At 45.8% G+C, this 17,451-nt stretch overlaps 1 protein-coding gene across 1 annotated transcript in view; it reads left to right on the top strand.

The window, feature by feature from the left end:
- LOC137347395 (serine/threonine kinase-like domain-containing protein STKLD1) overlaps positions 1–17,144 on the top strand; it is a 33,748-nt gene extending 16,604 nt beyond the window's left edge. The window contains exons 8-15 of the mRNA XM_068011832.1: positions 4,792–4,904; positions 5,768–5,928; positions 10,018–10,145; positions 11,816–11,899; positions 12,323–12,439; positions 13,024–13,164; positions 16,646–16,774; positions 17,122–17,144. Of these exons, the coding sequence (XP_067867933.1) occupies positions 4,792–4,904; positions 5,768–5,928; positions 10,018–10,145; positions 11,816–11,899; positions 12,323–12,439; positions 13,024–13,164; positions 16,646–16,774; positions 17,122–17,144 (896 nt within the window). The remainder of the gene's footprint in view (positions 1–4,791; positions 4,905–5,767; positions 5,929–10,017; positions 10,146–11,815; positions 11,900–12,322; positions 12,440–13,023; positions 13,165–16,645; positions 16,775–17,121) is intronic.
- The last annotated feature ends 307 nt before the right edge of the window (positions 17,145–17,451 follow it).

Below are 17,451 nucleotides of genomic sequence, written 5' to 3'. Positions count from 1 at the left end.
GAATGTAGTAGAGCATGCCAGAAGCAGCAGCAGTCATACCTAAAAATGAGGTACAAACCTGGTGAAGCTACAACACAGAACTACATGCATGCTAAACAGCTGAAGCAGCATGCTATAAACAAAGCTAAGCGATCCCACAAGCAATGGTTTAGCTCAAAACTCTGCAGTCTTGCCACATCCAGCCGTGAATGGTGGTGGACAATTAAACAACTAACAGGACAAGGAGACTTCATGAACATCTCCATCCTCAATGATTGTAGAGCCTAGTATGTCAGTGCAAAGGACAAGGCTGAAGCATTTATAAGCATCTTCAGCCAGAAGTACTGAGTGGGTGATCCACCTCAGCCTTCTGCTGAAGTCCTCATCATCACTGATGCCATTCTTCAGTCAATTCGATACACTCCACTTGGTAACAAAAATCAGCTGAATGCACTGGATACAGAAATAGCTACGGGCCCAGCAACATCCCAGATGTACTGCTGAACATCGGTGCTCTGGAAGTAGCTGCACCTCAAGCCCAGCTGCCCCAGTACAGCTATGACACTGGCATCTACCTGACAAAGTGGAAATTGTCCAGATATGTCCTGTCTACAAAAAGCAGGATGAATCCAGTGTGGCCAAGTACTGCCCCTTCAGCCTACTCTCAATCATCAGCAAAGTGATGGGTGGTGACATTGACAGTGCTGTCAAGCCACACATACTCCCCAGTAACCTGGCTGATTAGTGCTCAGTTTGGGTTCCACCAGGACCACACAGCTCCAGACCTCATTACAGCCTTGGTTCAAGCATAGACAAAAGAGCTGAATTAGAGGTGAGGTAAGAGTGATTGCCCTTGACATCAAGGCAGCATTTGACAGTGTGGCATCAAGGAGCCCTAGCAAAACTGAAGGTAATGGGAATTGGGGAAAATGTTCCACTGGTTGGAGAGAGAACTAGCCTAAAGGAAGATAAATGGTTGTGGTTGTTGGAGGCCAATCATCTCAATCCCATGACATTCCTACAGGGCAGGGCAGTATCCTATGCCCAACCATCTCAGCCAGAATACAGGGGATAAAAGTTATGCTTTCACTATACAAAACTCTGGTTAGACCACACCAGGAGTACTGTGAGCAAGTCTGGACACCACACCTTAGGAAAGATATATTGGCTTTGGAGGGAGTGCAATGTAGATTTACCAGAATACCTGGATCCCAAGGGTTAAATTATGAGGAGAGGTTAAACAAACTCAGGTTGTTATTTGCTAGAATTTAGAAGGTTAAAGGGTGATTTAATTGAAGCTTAAGATATTAAGGGGAATAGATATGGTAGATAGAGAAATTATTTCCACTGATTGGGGAGTCTAGGACTTTCGGAAGTGAAATTAGAAAACTTCCCTACACGTGAAGTTGGGTAGAAGTTTGAAACTCTTCTGCAAATGGCAATTGATGCTAGATCATTTGTTAGTTTTAAATCCTGAGATTGATATATTTTTGCTATCCAGTGGTATTAAAGGATGTGAGGGAAAGGTGGATATATGGAGTTAAGTTGCAGATCAGTCATAAAGAACAAAGAACAAAGATAATTACAGCACAGGAACAGGCCCTTTGGCCCTCCAAGCCTGCGCCGATCCAGATCCTCTCTCTAAACATGTCGTCTATTTTCTAAGGTTCTGTATCTCTTTTCTTCCTGCCCATTCATGTATCTGTCTAGATACATCTTAAAAGACTCCATCGTGCCCGCATCTACCACCTCCGCTGGCAATGCGTTCCAGGTGCCCACCACCCTCTGCGTAAAGAACTTTCCACGCATATCCCCCCTAAACTTTTCCCCTTTCACTTTGAACTCGTGTCCTCTAGTAATTGAAACCCCCACTCTGGGGAAAAAGCCTCTTGCTATCCACCCTGTCTATACCTCTCATGATTTTGTACACCTCAATCAGGTCCCCCCTCAACCTCCGTCTTTCTAATGAAAATAATCCTAATCTGCTCAACCTCTCTTCATAGCTAGCGCCCTCCATACCAGGCAACATCCTGGTGAACCTCCTCTGCACCCTCTCCAAAGCATCCACATCCTTTTGATAATGTGGCGACCAGAACTGTACGCAGTATTCCAAATGTGGCCGAACCAAAGTCCTATACAACTGTAACATGACCTGCCAACTCTTGTACTCAATGCCCCGTCCGATGAAGGAAAGCATGCCGTATGCCTTCTTGACCACTCTATTTACCTGCGTTGCCACCTTCAGGGAACAGTGGACCTGAACACCCAAATCTCTCTGGACATCAATTTTCCCCAGGACTTTTCCATTTACTGTATAGGAACAGTCATGATCTGATTGAATGGCAGAACAAGCTTGAGAGGCTAAATGGCCTACTCCTGTTCCTATGTTCAGCTGATTCATCAATGACCTTCCTGCCATCATAAGGTCAGAAGTGGGGATTTTCACAGTGTTCAGTTCTACTGCAACTTCTCAGCTAATGAAGCAGTCTCTGCCCACATGCAGCAAGGCCTGGACAACATATAGGCTTGGGCTGACAAGTGGTAAGTAACATTCACACCACACTAGTGCCTGACAATGACCATCTCCAACAAGAGAGAGTCTAACCATCTCCCCTTGATATTCAATGGCATTATCATTGCTGAATCTCCCATCTTATAATGCGAATAAGTGATCTACTTTGGTAGAAAAAATAGAATATTTCTTAAACGGTGAGAGGTTGGGAATTTAGTGTCCAGAGAGACCTGGATGTCCTTGTTCATGAGTCACTAAAAGCTAGCATGCAGGTGCAGTAAGCAATTAGGAAGGCAAAGGGGATTTGAGTACAGCGGTAAAGATCGAGGCCTTGCTGCAATTGTATAGAGCCTTGGTGAGACTGCACCTGTATTATTGTGTACAATTTTGGTCTCCTTATCTAAAGAAGGATATACTTGCCATAGATGGGGTGCAACGGAGGTTCACCACACTAATCCCTTGGGTGGTGAAGTTGTCTTATGAGGAAAGATTGAGGAAACTGGGCCTGTATTCTCTAGAGTTTCAAAGAATGAGAGGTGATGTCATTGAAATTCTTACCGGTCATGACAGGGTGGATGTAGTTAGGATGTTTCCCCTGGCTGGTGAGTTAAGAACCAGGGGACATAGTCTCAGAATTAGGTGTAGGCCATTTAAAACTGAGATGAGGAGGAATTTCTTCACTTAGAGGGTGATGAATCTTTGGAATTCTCCACCCCAGAGGGCTGTGGAAGTTCAATCACTGAACATGTTCAAGACAGAAATCGATAGATTTTTGGAGACAAATGACATCAAGGGATATGGCAATAGGGCGGGAAAGTGGCATTGAGGTAGATAATCAGCTATGTTATTGAATGATGGAGCAGGCTCAACAGGCTGAATGCCCTACTCCTGTTACTTTGTCCCTATGTCAGTGACTAGATTTAAAGTGATTGGTAGAAAGATTAGAGGGGAGATAAGGGTAGTAGAGGTAGAAACCCTCAACTTGTTTAAATGGTGTCTGGAAATGCACCTCAAGTGCCGTAACCTGCAAGGCTATGGACCAAATGCTGGAAGGTGGGATTAGGCTGGGTGGCTTGTTTTTCAGCCGGCGCAGACACAATGGGCCAAGTGGCCTCTTTCTGAGCCATAAACTTTCTCTGAAAACATCAACAGCCTCTGGGGGTGGGGGGGGGGTTACCATTAACCAGAAACTTATCTGGCTACAAGAGTAAGTCACAGGCTGGGAATTCTGTGATGGGTAACTCACCTCCTGACTCCTCAAAGCCTGTCCACCATCTATAAGGCACGTGCTTGATGGATTACCCTCCACTTGCCTGGATGAGTACAGCTTCAGCAACACTCAAGAAGCTCGACACCATCCAGTCCCAAGCAGCCTGCTTGATGGGCACCTCATCTACCACCTTAAACATTAACTCCTTCCGCCACTGGCGCACAGTGGCAGCAGTGTGCATCATCTACAAGATGCACTGCAGCAACTCTCTAAAGCTTTTTCAACAGCACCTTCCAAATCCACGACTTCTACCACCTAGCAGGACAAGCACAGCAGATGCATGGGAACACCGCCACCTGCAAGTTCCCCTCCAAGTCACACACCATCCTGACTTGGAACTATATTGCCGTTCATTCACTGCTAGGTCAAAAGGCTGGAATTCTCCCTAACAGCACTGTTGGTGTACACCCCGCACAGTGGCGGAGTGGTTAGCACCGCAGCCTCACAGCTCCAGGGACCCGGGTTCGATTCCGGGTACTGCCTGTGTGGAGTTTGCAAGTTCTCCCTGTGTCTGCATGGGTTTTCTCCGGGTGCTCCGGTTTCCTCCCACAAGCCAAAAGACTTGCAGGTTGATAGGTAAATTGGCCATTATAAATTGTCACTAGTATAGGTAGGTGGTAGGGAAATATAGGGACAGGTGGGGATGTTTGGTAGGAATATGGGATTAGTGTAGGATTAGTATAAATGGGTGGTTGATGTTCGGCACGGACTCGGTGGGCCGAAGGGCCTGTTTCAGTGCTGTATCTCTAATCTAAACCCCATGGACTGCAGTGGTTCAAGAAGGCAGCTCACCACTGCCTTCTCAAGGGCAATTAGGGAAGGACAACAAATACTGGCCTTACCAATGTTGCACCCATCCCATGATAGAATTTTAAAAAGTGGAACAGTATTCAATTTGAAAGTGTTGATGGTGCAATGTTTCCCTGAAACGGGGATAATTGGGCTCTTATATTGATCCTCTGGTTCCTGTTATTCAGATAAAGTTTTTTTACAAGTAAGTAGGAGGATCCTTTTTCTTTCTCTCTCTTAGATTCAAAAATTTGGATGGCACCAGAGGCGCTGAAAAGCAAATTGATCTTAAAAAGTGACATCTGGTCCACAGGATGTATATTGCTCGAGATGATGACGTGCAGCGTGATGGACGTATAAAGCCCTTTTCCACTTCTTTCTTCTCTGTGACAACCTTCTTGGGGAGCACGTAAAAAAAAAAAAATTGTTCCATCTCCTCTGCTGGTACTGGCTCACTGGGGTGCTGGTCCCACACGCACCGACACTCCCCGGGGTACAGGTTCCAAGGTCACAGATGCTCCCTGGGATACGGGTTCCGTGTCTGCTTTGCAATGACTTGCTGATATGATGACGGGCTTCTGAGAATGTACTAGTATTTACAGGGGGACCCCAGGAGTGTGTCAGTAATTACAGGGTGGGCCAGGGGAATGTGTCAGTATTTACAGGGAGTCCTTGGACATCTCATAGTACCTACAGGGTGGTCCCTGGTAGTGTGCTAGTGTTTACAGGAGATCCCCAGAAGTGTGTCAGTATTTACAGGGGGTCCCCGGGAACATGTCAGTATTTATAGGGGGTCTCTGGGAAATGTAGCAGTATGTCTAAGGAGCAGAGTGGCAGCTATTGGTGTTTCTGGCATTGTCAGCAATCGCACACCTCTCCCCACCACCAACCCCCAACCCAGCCTGCACCAACTCCTGGTTGGTTAAGCAGAGTTCTTTTCCGGATGGGATCCTGGTGTAACCAAGGGATAAAGATCCTGTGGACTCTCAGTCTGGTGGCCTGTGCGCAAACCTGCCGCTGTGGAACCTGTAAACCCTTCCCAGCCCACTGCGCCCCCCCCCCCCCCCCTGCCGCACCCCCAACCCTGACACCTGCCAGGATCAGCACCGTCCAGAACATGAGGGGAGGAGTAACTGTAGGTATCTTCTTATGCTTTTCTCTTCTCCAATGTGTATGCCAACTGGTGCAAATGTATTTTCCAAATTCTGTTTCACAAGGAAAATGAGTTTGAACAGCTGGTAAAGGTCATCAGAAGCAACAGTAAATATCTGGAAGCTGTCCTGGAGAAACTCCATGCGGAGCAGAAATACACACCCAGTTTGTGCAAGTTGGTGCGAATCATGTTGGAACCAGATCCTACTTTTAGAATTAGTGCAACGTAAGCAACCGGATGGGAGGGGCGGTACCATATTAATGCAGCTTGCTAGAGGAGTAACAGATATCCGGGAATAAGTTAGAGGCTGGAATCTAATCCAGGGGTTTGGTGGTGGTGGGAGTACATATAGAATTACAGGTACCTGGGAATGAAACGTGGGCTAGAATCTAATTGAGGGGTTCGGAGGGATTTTATAGAATAACAGATATTTTGGAGTGAGTTGCAGACTGGAATCTAATTGAGGGCTTTGGGTGGTTTATATACAATATCATAGAGTTTTACAGCAATATCAGATACCCGCAAGTGAGTTACAGACATTTCTTCACTACTATTCCTCCCTCAGCCTCTGCACCAAGCGACTCCTCATTCTGATGGTGACTTTAACCTCCATCTCAACTCATCAGGTTTTCTGTTCTGAGTTCACTGTCCTCCTATCTTCCCTTAATTTCTCCCTCCGTATAAACCCCCCCAAATCCATATTCTCAGCCACCCCCTTGACCTTGTCATCTCACATGTCCTTGCTACTCTCATCATATCGATCACAGATAAGGCCATCTCTGATCACTTCCTTGTATCATCCACCACCCACATGCTCCATCCATATCCCAACCGTATTTCCTCCTGGAAGAAACTATTCCCCAGTTCTCTCTCAACTGTACTTTCAAAATCCTAACTGCCTAGTCTTCGGTCCTCTGGTCACCGTACCATTTCTGCAGCTTCTGATTTGCTGAACCATGCCCTCAATTCCACCTTCGATGCCCTCATCCCCATTAAAATCATTACTCTCCTTCACCCTGGCTATTCCACACTCTTTCTCTCCCCCCCCCCCCCCCCCCCCCAAAAATGGCTCTCATTTCCACTTGCTTAAGTCCAAGGGATGCAGACCTGAATGGATAGGGCGGACAACTGGTTTAGCCATTCATTGTCAGATCTGGCTGGACGACGTAAAACACTATCGAGTCCTGCTGTTGTCTGTGAAAACTGCTCACTATTCTAGTATCAACATGGAATGCAAAGATAGCCGCTGACTACTTTTCTCTACTGCAGACTGTCTTCTTAAAACCCCTCTCCCCGTCTTCTCCACCCTCATCTCTAAGAATAAGTGTAAAGACTTCTTTGTCACTAAGATTGAGATCATCTGATTGGCCGCCTCTGCCACTTCGCCCACTTCCCCTAATTCCCCTGGCCAAACTTCCTCTAAAGTACCCCCCACCCTAGCCTTTAACGTGCATCTGTCTCTAGGTTCTCTTCTACCTCCCTTCTCTGATGTCAACTTGTCCCCATGTTAGCTGATACAAATTAGGAGCAGGAATAGACTACTGAGCCCCACAAGCCTGCGCCATTCAATAAGATCATGGCTGATCTGATTGTAACCTCAACTCCACATTCCTGCCTATCCCCGATAACCTTTCACCCCCTTGCTTATCAAGAATCTATCTACCTCTGCCTTAAAAATAGTCAAAGACTCTGCTTCCACCACCTTTTGAGGAAGAGAGTTCCAAAGACTCACGACCTTCTGAGAGAAAAAAATTTCTCCTCATCTCTGTCTTAAATGGACAACCCTTTATTTTTAAACAGTGACCTCGAGTTCTAGATTCTCCCACAAGAGGAAACATCCTTTCCACATCCACCCTGTCAAGACCCCTCAGAATCTTATATGTTTCAATCAAGTTGCCTCTTACTCTTCTAAGCTCCAGTGGATACAAGCCTAGCCTGCCCCACCTTTGTTTCTATATTCCTCCATCATTACCATCAAGCCAGGGGGCTGACACTAATTCAATGAGGAGTGTAGGATCGCATTCCAGAAGAAGTACCCTAAATATGAGGCGCCAACCTGGTGAAGCTACAGGACCACAATTCATGCTAAACAGCAAAATAAGCATGCTATAGTCAGAGCTAAGCGACCTACAGTTCAGATCCATCCTCTGCAGTCCTGCCACATCCAGTCATGAATGGTGGTGGACAATTAAACAACTAGCTCCACAAATATCCCCATCCTCAATGATGGAGGATCCCAGCATATCAGTGCAAAAGAAAAGACTCAAGCATTTACAACCATTTTCAGCCAGTAGGGCTGAGCACATGATCCATCTCAGCCTCTTCCTCGGGTCCCTGTCATCACAGACTTCAGCCCATTTGATTCATTCCATGTGATAGCAAGTATTGACTGAGCTTATTGGATATGGCAAAGGCTGTGGGCCCCAACAACATCCCGGATGTAGTGCTGAAGACTTGTGTTCCCAAACGAGCCCGCCTTTAGTCAACTGTTCCAGTACAGCTACACCATTGGCATCTACCCAACAATGTAGAAAATAGCCCAGGTATGTCCTGTCCACAAATAGGACAAATCTAATCCGGCCAATTACTGCCCCTTCTATCATCGGCAAGGTGATGGAGGGTTTCGTTGGCAGTGCTATAAAGTGGTACCTCCTCGCCAATAACCCACTCACTACTCACTTTGGGTTAGAGTGAGGTGAGAGTTACTACCCTTGGCATCAAGGTAGCATTTGACCAAATGTGGCATCATGGAAGCCCAGTAAAATTGAAGTCAGTGGGAATCGGTAAAAACTCTACACTGGTTGGAGTCATACCTAGCACAAAGGAAGATAGTTGTGGTTGTTGGAGGCCAATCATCTCAGCCCCAGGACATGGCTGCAGGAGTTCTTCGGGGCAGTGTCCTAGACTCAACCGTCTTTGGCTGCTTCATCAATGACCTTCCCTCCATCATAATATTAGAAGTGGGGATGGTCGCTGATGATTGTACAGTGTTTGGTTCTGTTTGCAGCTCCTCAGATACTGGACCAGCCATATAAAAACTGGCTGGGAATTCTGCAGGGAATAACATATCTGACTCCACCTTTTTAAAAATTCTTTCGTAGGATGTGAGTGTCACTGGCAAAGCGAACATTTGCTGCCCATCCTTAATTGCCCTTGAGAAGGCAGAAGTCAGCATGTGTTGGAATGCTTCCCACCTGTCTGGATGAGAGTAGCTCCAACAACACTGAAGAAGCCCGATGCCATCCAGGACAAAACAGCCCGCTCGATTGGCACCCCACTGTGGCAGCATTGTGCACTGTCTACAAGATGCACTGCAGCACCTTCCAAACCTGCAACGTCAACTACAAGGGCAGTAGATGCATGGAAACACCACCACCTCCAAGTTACATACCATTCTGACTTGCAACTATGTCGCTGTTCTGTCACTAAGTCAAAATCCTGGACGTCCCTTCCTAGCAGCACTGGGTGCACCTACAGCACATGGACTGCAGCGGTTCAAGAAGGCAGCACACCACCATCTTCATGAAGGCAATTGGGGATGGGAAGCAAATGCTGGCTTGCAAGCGATGCCCGCATCTCTTTTTCCCCCCCCCCCCTCGGGGGAAAACATACCTGGGAGTGAGTTACAGGCTGGAATCTAATCAAGGGGTTCGGGTGACCTACATATAGAAATATCTACGAGTGAGTCAGAGGCTGGAATCTAATTGAGGGTTTCAGAAGCTTTATAGAGTAACAGATACCCAGAGTGAGTTACAGACTGGAACGTAATTGAAAGGTTATAAACCGAGGAACAGAATCCTGTTACTCCTTCAATATAATTCTGTTTTTGCCTGTGGAACAAATATATTTCGCTCAATCAGGCCAGAGAGGTTTGTTGGATGTAAATTCCATGCAATGTACTATTTTGTGAATTGTGTGCCCAGATGTGGCATATTCCAGGGAGTCAAAACTTTCTATTTATCATTTACAGCACAGGTTAGATACAGAGTAAAGCTCCCTCTACACTGTCGCATCAAACAATCCTAGGGTAGGGGTGCTGCATGCGTTAGATATAGATCATTCCATATGCCTCACAATACATGTCAGTGGACTGCCACTTCAACCCCAGTAAAAACAGCTCTCCTAAGGTGTCCAGAGTCAGATTAGCTGTTGGTGCTGAAATAGTTTGGTGCTATGGGCAATGAGAAAGTTAGCTAAGTCAGTCTGGTTTGCGTTTGGACCTGTGATTAGCTAGAATCTCTCTGTTCCGTGCCTGAGCTGGTGAAAGGTTAATGCATTTGATTCTACGAGTGTTGGATTTGTGTTTCCCTGAAGGGCGCTGGTGGAACGACAGTATGTGAAGGAGTCGCTGGTCATCTGTGGCTCCTCTCTATCCGGAGTAAAGAAGTCAGCAGAGGCTGGGCAAAATATGCCACAGGGACAAGGCATTGAGAAGCTACTTGGTAAGCAGCATCTGCACCTCAATCCTGGACCAAACTGAATTAACTGCTTCATTTGCTGGTCTGTTGATTTTATCTGGAGTAAAGCATTCCAGGGAATTGTTCTACTCAGAGGGGGTATATTATCCAGTTGGTACTGATCACACACAGACCTTTATAGCACAACAGCACTTTCTTCCCCTGTGCCTCTTCTTAACACCGGCATTAACATGTTAACGCTGCCCATTAAGTTTTTTGCATCACTGCAGTGCTGGACAGGCAATATACCCAGCATGGAGGGGAATCTTAAAATAGGATTATCAATTCTCACCCAATTACTGGAAGTTATTTGTCAGCTCACTTGAGAATTTTGTCCTAGCACCTTAACCAACTCATTTAAAGATAACAAGGTCTTTCAATTCTACTACAGTGCTGTTAACTGAACACGCAATGTGTACAAGGGAACAAGTGGAGGCCATTCAACTCCTCGAGCCTGCTCTGTCATGCAATTAGATCTTGGTTGATTTGTAGCTTAACTCAATCAATCTGCCTTGGTTCTGTAACTCAGAATACCCTTACCCAACAAAAATCTATCAATTTCTGTTTTGAAATTTTCACTTGACCATCATCCTCAACATCTTTTTGGGGGAGACAGTACCAGATTTGCATGACCCTTTGTGTGAAGAAATGCTTCCTGACAACACTCCTGAACAGTCTGGCTCTCATTTTAAGGCTATGCACCCTTGTTCTGGTGTCCCCTACCAGAGGAATTAGTTTCTGTCTATACCGTATCAACTCCTTTAATCATCTGAAACACCTCACCCCATAATCTTCAACACTCAAGGAAATACAAGCCTAGTCTGTACAACCTGGGCCCATCATTTCACCCTTTTAGCCCGGTATCATATGAACAGGAATAGACCATTTAGCCCTTCGAGCCTGTTCTGCCATTCAATGAGATCATGGCTGATCCGCAGCCTAATTCCACATACATGTCTTTGCCCCATATCCCTTAACACCATTGGTTAACAAAAATCTATCAATCACAGATTTAAAATTAACAATTGATCTCTCATTTTTGCTGTTGCATAAGAGTTCCAAACTTCTACCACCCATTGTGCGTAGAGGTGTTTCCTAATTCCACTCCTGATAGGCCTGGCCCCAATTTTTAGACTCTGCACCCCCCCCCACCACCCCACCCCCAGTCCTAGACTCCCCAACCAGCAGAAATAGTTTTTCGCTATCTGAACGGCCACCTTCAGTGTCATGATTCTGACATTACCCGATCTGTTCTCCTGAATAGCTTGAAAACTTTGATCAAATTACCCCTTAACCTTCCAAATTGCAGGGAATACAAACCTAGTTTGGGTAATCCCTCTTCATAATTTAACCCTTGGAGTCCATGTGTTATTCTGGTAAATCTATGCTGCATTCCCTCCAAGGCCAATATATCCTCCTAAGTTATGGTGCCCAGAACTGTACACAGTACTTCAAGTGTGTGCATGGGAAGGCATGTGCATGGAATGGGAGAGTGCACATACAGAGGGCAGGAAGGCGTGTGTGCAGAGCAGGAGGATGTACATCTAACAATGGAGTCTATCTTTGCTGTATGTTGGAGATGTGTGGATGTGTATTTGATTTCCACCTAGCTGCTCCAGTATAACATCTAAATGCCCCTGTCTGTGTTGTTGCAGAGTTTATGCAGATTCACGTTGATATTGAAGAAATTCAGAAGTCTTCCCTGAAATACATGATTTACTTGTTGCATGAAGCAGAGGGTAAGTGAATGTTTTCTCCTTCAGTACAGTTCTCAGGATAATGACCTGGCTCAGCAGATCTCTCAGTCTGCAGGTTATGCCCTCCATGGTTGATAGTCTCCCTACTATCTATTGGGGCACTCACACATAAAGAGTGACCACTTGGCTGTGGAACCCGTACCACAGTGAGAGTTAGTGTCTCTGGAACCTGAGAGTCCGTGTGTGTGGAACCTGAAAGAGAGAGACTGAGACACCAGTCAGTGCACAGATATCTTCCTAAGGGAGAGGGACTGAGAGACACCAGTCAGTGTACAGATTGCAGTTTGTAACCTCTATAGTGATGGAAGTTTCCAGTGATTTAACTGCTGAGGGCTGTTCCCAATTAGAGATGCCCACTGGAAATGCCCTGAAGTGAAATGTTAATTTCATTGGTTTACTTTGCAGTGCTTGAGGCCAGCACACGAATCATTCCAGTCCTGATCTCTGTTTTGAAGTGCCACACAGACTGCTTGGAGGTGCAGGCTCAGGTGTGCCAGATACTCCTGAAGTTTGCAACTAAAGGTAGGACAACAATATTCAGCCATTTGTGTCTGGTTGTGTGCTCTCTGATCAGCAGCTTCAGTTTCTTCTGTTGCATTCGTTCCTGAGGTCCAATGGCTATATAAGTACATAATCCAACCTGACTCGCTAATGCAATATTGAGAGTGCACTACACTGCACTGCACTGTCAGACAGGCAGCATTGAGCGCGTGCTGCACTTTTGGAGGATCAAGACTGAGGGAGCACTGCACTGTCGGAGGAGCAGTACTGAGGGAGCGCTGTACTGTCCTAAGGGCAGTACTGAGGGAGCACTGTACTGTCGGAGGAGCAGTGCTGAGGGAGTACTGCACTATCAGAGTTGCCATCTTCTCATAATGACAATAAACTGAGGTCCTGTCTGCCCTCAAGGTTGGATGTAAAAGATCCCGTGGCACTACTGGAAGAAGAGGGAGAGTTCACCTTGGTGTCCTGGCCCAAATTTAATCCCCAACCAACGTCACTGAAAAAACAGTGTGTGTGTGTGTGTTGTCTTTCCAATCAGCAAGTGCACATGAACATTGCAGAAGTACTCTGAGCTGTCCTAACTATCTTTTGATTCCCTGCAGCCACAGAGGACAGTGTGGAAGAAGGTATTTTGTTCAGTGACAGTGTGATCAACATCATTCTTTCAGTAATGGAATCACGGCGCAAGTGTGTGGAGCTCCAGCAAGTCATCTGCAACCTCCTCATGGTGCTGTCAGGAAGTGGTAGGTTTGCACATTGACAGACCAAGTTCTAGTGTAGTTTGGAGAAGTAGCGTCAGTCATTACGGCACAGAAGGAGGCCATTGAGTCCATGCTGGCTTCCTGCAGAGTAATCCCAGTCAGTCAGTTTGCCCTGCTCTATCCCTGTAGCCCTGCAAGTTTATTTTCCTTAAGTGCCCATCCAATTTTGTTTTGAAATCATTGATCATCTCTGCTTTAACCATCCTTGTAGGAAATGAGTCATTGCCACTCACTGCGTGAAAAGTTCTTTCTCACATTTCCCCAGCATCTCTTGCCCAAAATCATAAATCTGTCTCCCCTCGTCCTTGTACCATAAACTAATGGGAACAGCTTTTCTTTGTCTACCTTATCTAAACCTGTCATAACCTTGTACACCTCTATCAAATCTCCCCTCAATCTCCTTTGCTCCAAGGAGACCAGCCCAGCTTCTCCAGCCTAACCTTGTAGCTAAAATTCCTCATCCCTGGAACCATTCTGGTAAATCACCTCTGTCCTCTCAAGGACCCTTGAATCCTTCCTAAAGTGTGTGACCAAAACTGGACGCAATACTCCAGTTGTGGCCCAACCAGAGCTTTGTAAAGATTCAGCATAACCTCCCTGCTTTTGTACTCAATACCTCTATTTATGAAATCAAAATAGAAAGTGCTGGAAATACTGAGCAGGTCTGGCAGCATCTGTGGAGAGAGAAACAGTTAACGTTTCAGGTCAATAACCCTTCATCAGAACTTGGAAAAGTTAGAAATGTAATAGGTTTTAAGTAGGTCAAATGGGGTGTGGGGGTTGGAAAAAGAACAAAAGGGAAGGTCTGTGATAGGTGGAAGATGGGAGACGTTGCAGTCGATTTGGTATCATCCTCACTGTTTGCCACACTTCCAAGTTTCGTATCATTGGCAAATTTTGAAATTTTACTCTGTATTCCAACATCCAAGTCATTTATATACATCATAAAAAGCACTGGTCCTAGCACTGACCCTAGGGGAACACCACTCTCTACCATCCTCCAGTCTGAAAAACATTTACCACGATTCACTGTTTTCTGTCCTTAAACCAATTTTTTTATCCAAGCTGACAGGAACCCTCCTTGAGCCTCAATTTTGTTAACCAGCTTTTTGTGTGGTACTTTGGTGTCACACAAAAGTCAGGCAATGATGATTTCCAATAACATACGAGCAGGAGTAGGCCATTCAGCCCATCGAGCCTGCTCCAGCATGCAATACAATCATGGCTGATCATCCACTTCAATGCCTTTTCCCCACGCTATCCCCATATCTGTTAAAGTCATTGGTATTCAGAAATCTGTCAATCTCTGCTTTAAACATATTCATTGACTGAGCTTCCACAGCCCTCTGGGGTAGAGAATTTCAAAGATTCACAACTCTCTGTGTAAAGAAATTTCTCGTCATCTTGGTCCTAAGTGGCTTCCCCCTTATTTTGAAATTGTGTCCCCTGGTTCTAGACTCCCCAACCAGGGGAAACATCTTACCTGGATCTACCCTGTCTATTAGAGGCCTGTTACCCGACCCGAACCCGACGATATGTGTCGGGTTCGGGTCGGGCCAGGCCCATCTTCCGGGGCTGGCTTTTGGGCTCGGATCGGGTTGGGCTGAGTCCAAGTCGGGTTGGGCCGGACACACACGGTAAGGGCTCTGCCGGTTAGTATTGAAATTTTAAAAACTTACTTGAGCTGGGAGTCTAGGACGAAACTGAGACTGCGCAGTGAGTGAGTGACATCACTATGATGTCATCATGCATGCGCTGCAGGTTCGGTGTCAGGAGGGTAAGTAAAGGGATGGTTGGGTCGGGCTTGGGGCAAAATCGGAGGGCCTAGGGCTGGCTTGGGCTCGGGTCCGCTGCAGTTCGGTCGGGTTCGGGTCAGGTTTTTTCTCCCGACCTAAAGCATACCTCTACTGTCTATCCCTTTAAGTATTTTGTAGGTTTCAATGAGATCACCTCTCATTCTTCAAAATTCTAGAGAATACAGGCCCAGTTTCCCCTCCAGCTTTGAGGATTGAACATTAAGTTCAATAAATTCAGAGCATGACTGGTCTTTTGTTTATATTTTACATTTTTTATTTTATTTTTTAACCATGTGCCTATTTTTCATGTCAGAGCTGCTCATTATTCTGCTATTAACACTCTCTCTGAACTAATGCTTTGTCTATCACCCCAAGCATTAACACACTCTTTGCCTTTGTCCCAGGACAGCTTTATTATTTAATCTCTCCTGCCCTCTGCCCTATCATGCACCTTCCCTTTTGTTCTCTTCTCTGCCACCCCCGCCACTTCACTTGTTTTAAACCTAATTCTTTTCTGACCTTTGCCAGTTCTGATGAAAGGATACAGACCTGAACCGTTAACTCTGCTTCTCTCTCCACAGATGCTGCCTGACTGCTGAGTATTCCAGCATTTTCTGTTTTTATTTCAGATTTCCAGCATTTTCAGTATTTTGCTTTTATCCCAGTTTTCCCAATCTCTCTTCGTAGGACAGTCCCGCCATCCCGGGAACAAGTCTGATGAACCTTCGCTGCACTCCCCTATGGCAATAATATCCTCCCTAAGGTAAGGGGACCAAAGCTGCACAGAGCATATATCACCCTCTTTGTCTCTAATAGGACTCGCCCCGCCTCTTTCTACCCGCTTATTATTAGCTTGCCAGTAGATGATTTTTGGATTCCCTTTTATGTTTCTGACATTCTATTCTCATATTCTCTCTTTGCCAGTCTTATTTTCCTCTTCGCTGTACTCCACTCAACTTACTGTATTTGGTCTGGTTCTTGCTTGAATTCACCTAACATGCATCAAAGGAACATAGGAAATAGGAGCAGGAGTAGGCCATTCAGCCCTTCAACCTGCTGCACCATTCAATTAGATCATGGCTGATCTACCTCAACGCTATCTTCCTGCACTATCCCCATATCCCATGATATCTTTAATATCTAGAAATCTCTCGATCTCTGTCTTGAACATACTCAATGACTGAGCCTCCACAGCCCTCTGGGGTAGAGAATTCCACAAATTCACCCTCTGAGTGAAGAAATTCCTCTTCATCCCAGTTCTAAATGACCTACGTCTTATTCTGAGACTGTGTCTCCTGATTCTAGACATCCCCAGCCAGGGACAACATCCTTCCTGCATCTACCCTGTCGAGCCCTGTAAGAATTCTGAATGCTTCAATGAGATCACCTCTCATTCTTCTAAACTCTAGAGAATATAGGCCCAGTCTCCTCAATCTCTCCTCATAGGAAATTATACATCCTCTTTTTTTTGAACTGCTGCAATCTGTGTGGTGTAAGTATACCCACACAGTGCTTTTAGGGAGGGTGTTCCAGGATTGCTTTGACAGTGGGTTGGAGACGTGGGCAGTCTGGCCTGGCGCCCAGTTCAATTTTTAATGTGTGAACCCAAGTGTTTTCTTCAGAATAAGTTTTCAAACTCTTTTGTAAAAATGTATTGTTTCCCACAGAATCAGCCGGAAGGCTTATTGGGAAGGCCAATGGGATTCAGGCAATCATGAAGACCCTGAGACTGTACATCGACAACAGCCACATCTGCATTCCCTGCTGTGGCGCTCTGTGGAGTCTCGTCGTCAACAGTAAGTCTCGTCTTTCCTTCCCACTGTTGGGTGGATTATAATCCTAGCCCCTTTTTGGGACCATCCAAGATCAGACGCAGAGTTATAGAGTCTTTTATGGCACAGAAGGAGACCTTAGGGCCCATTGAGTCCATGCCAGATCTCCACAGAGCTATGCAGTTAGTCCCACTCCCCACCTCAATCCCTGTAGCCATGCAAGTCTATTTCTCTCAGATGGCCATCTAACATCCTTATGAAGTCATTGATCGTCTCTGCTTCCACCATCCTTGTGGGCAGCGGGTTCCAGGTAATTACCACCCGCTGTGTAAAAAGTGCTTTCTCTTATTCCCCCTGCATCTCTTGCCCAGAACTTACAGTCTATGTCTCCTAGTCCTTGTACCATTTGTTAAGTTAGACAAAGAAAAACTTTTCTCATTATCTAAAACTGTCATCATCTTGTACAGTTCTATTAAATCTTCCCTCAATTTCCTTTGTTCTAAGGAGAACAAACCCAGCTTTTCCAGCCTAACCTCGTAACTAAAATCCCCCATCCCTGGAACCATTTTGGTAAATCTCTGCACCCTCTCAAGGACCCTCACATCCTTCCTAAAGTGTGGTGACCAGAACTGGACCCAGTGCACCATTTGGGGCCTAACCAGAGCTTTATAAAGGTTCAGCATAACTTCCCTGCTTTTGTC

This window comes from Heterodontus francisci, chromosome 32 (genome assembly GCF_036365525.1).
Source record: "Heterodontus francisci isolate sHetFra1 chromosome 32, sHetFra1.hap1, whole genome shotgun sequence".
Classification (NCBI taxonomy): Eukaryota; Metazoa; Chordata; class Chondrichthyes; order Heterodontiformes; family Heterodontidae; genus Heterodontus; species Heterodontus francisci.
The sequence above is the reverse complement of the archived record's forward strand: the minus strand, read 5'-3'. Positions and strand labels throughout refer to the sequence as shown.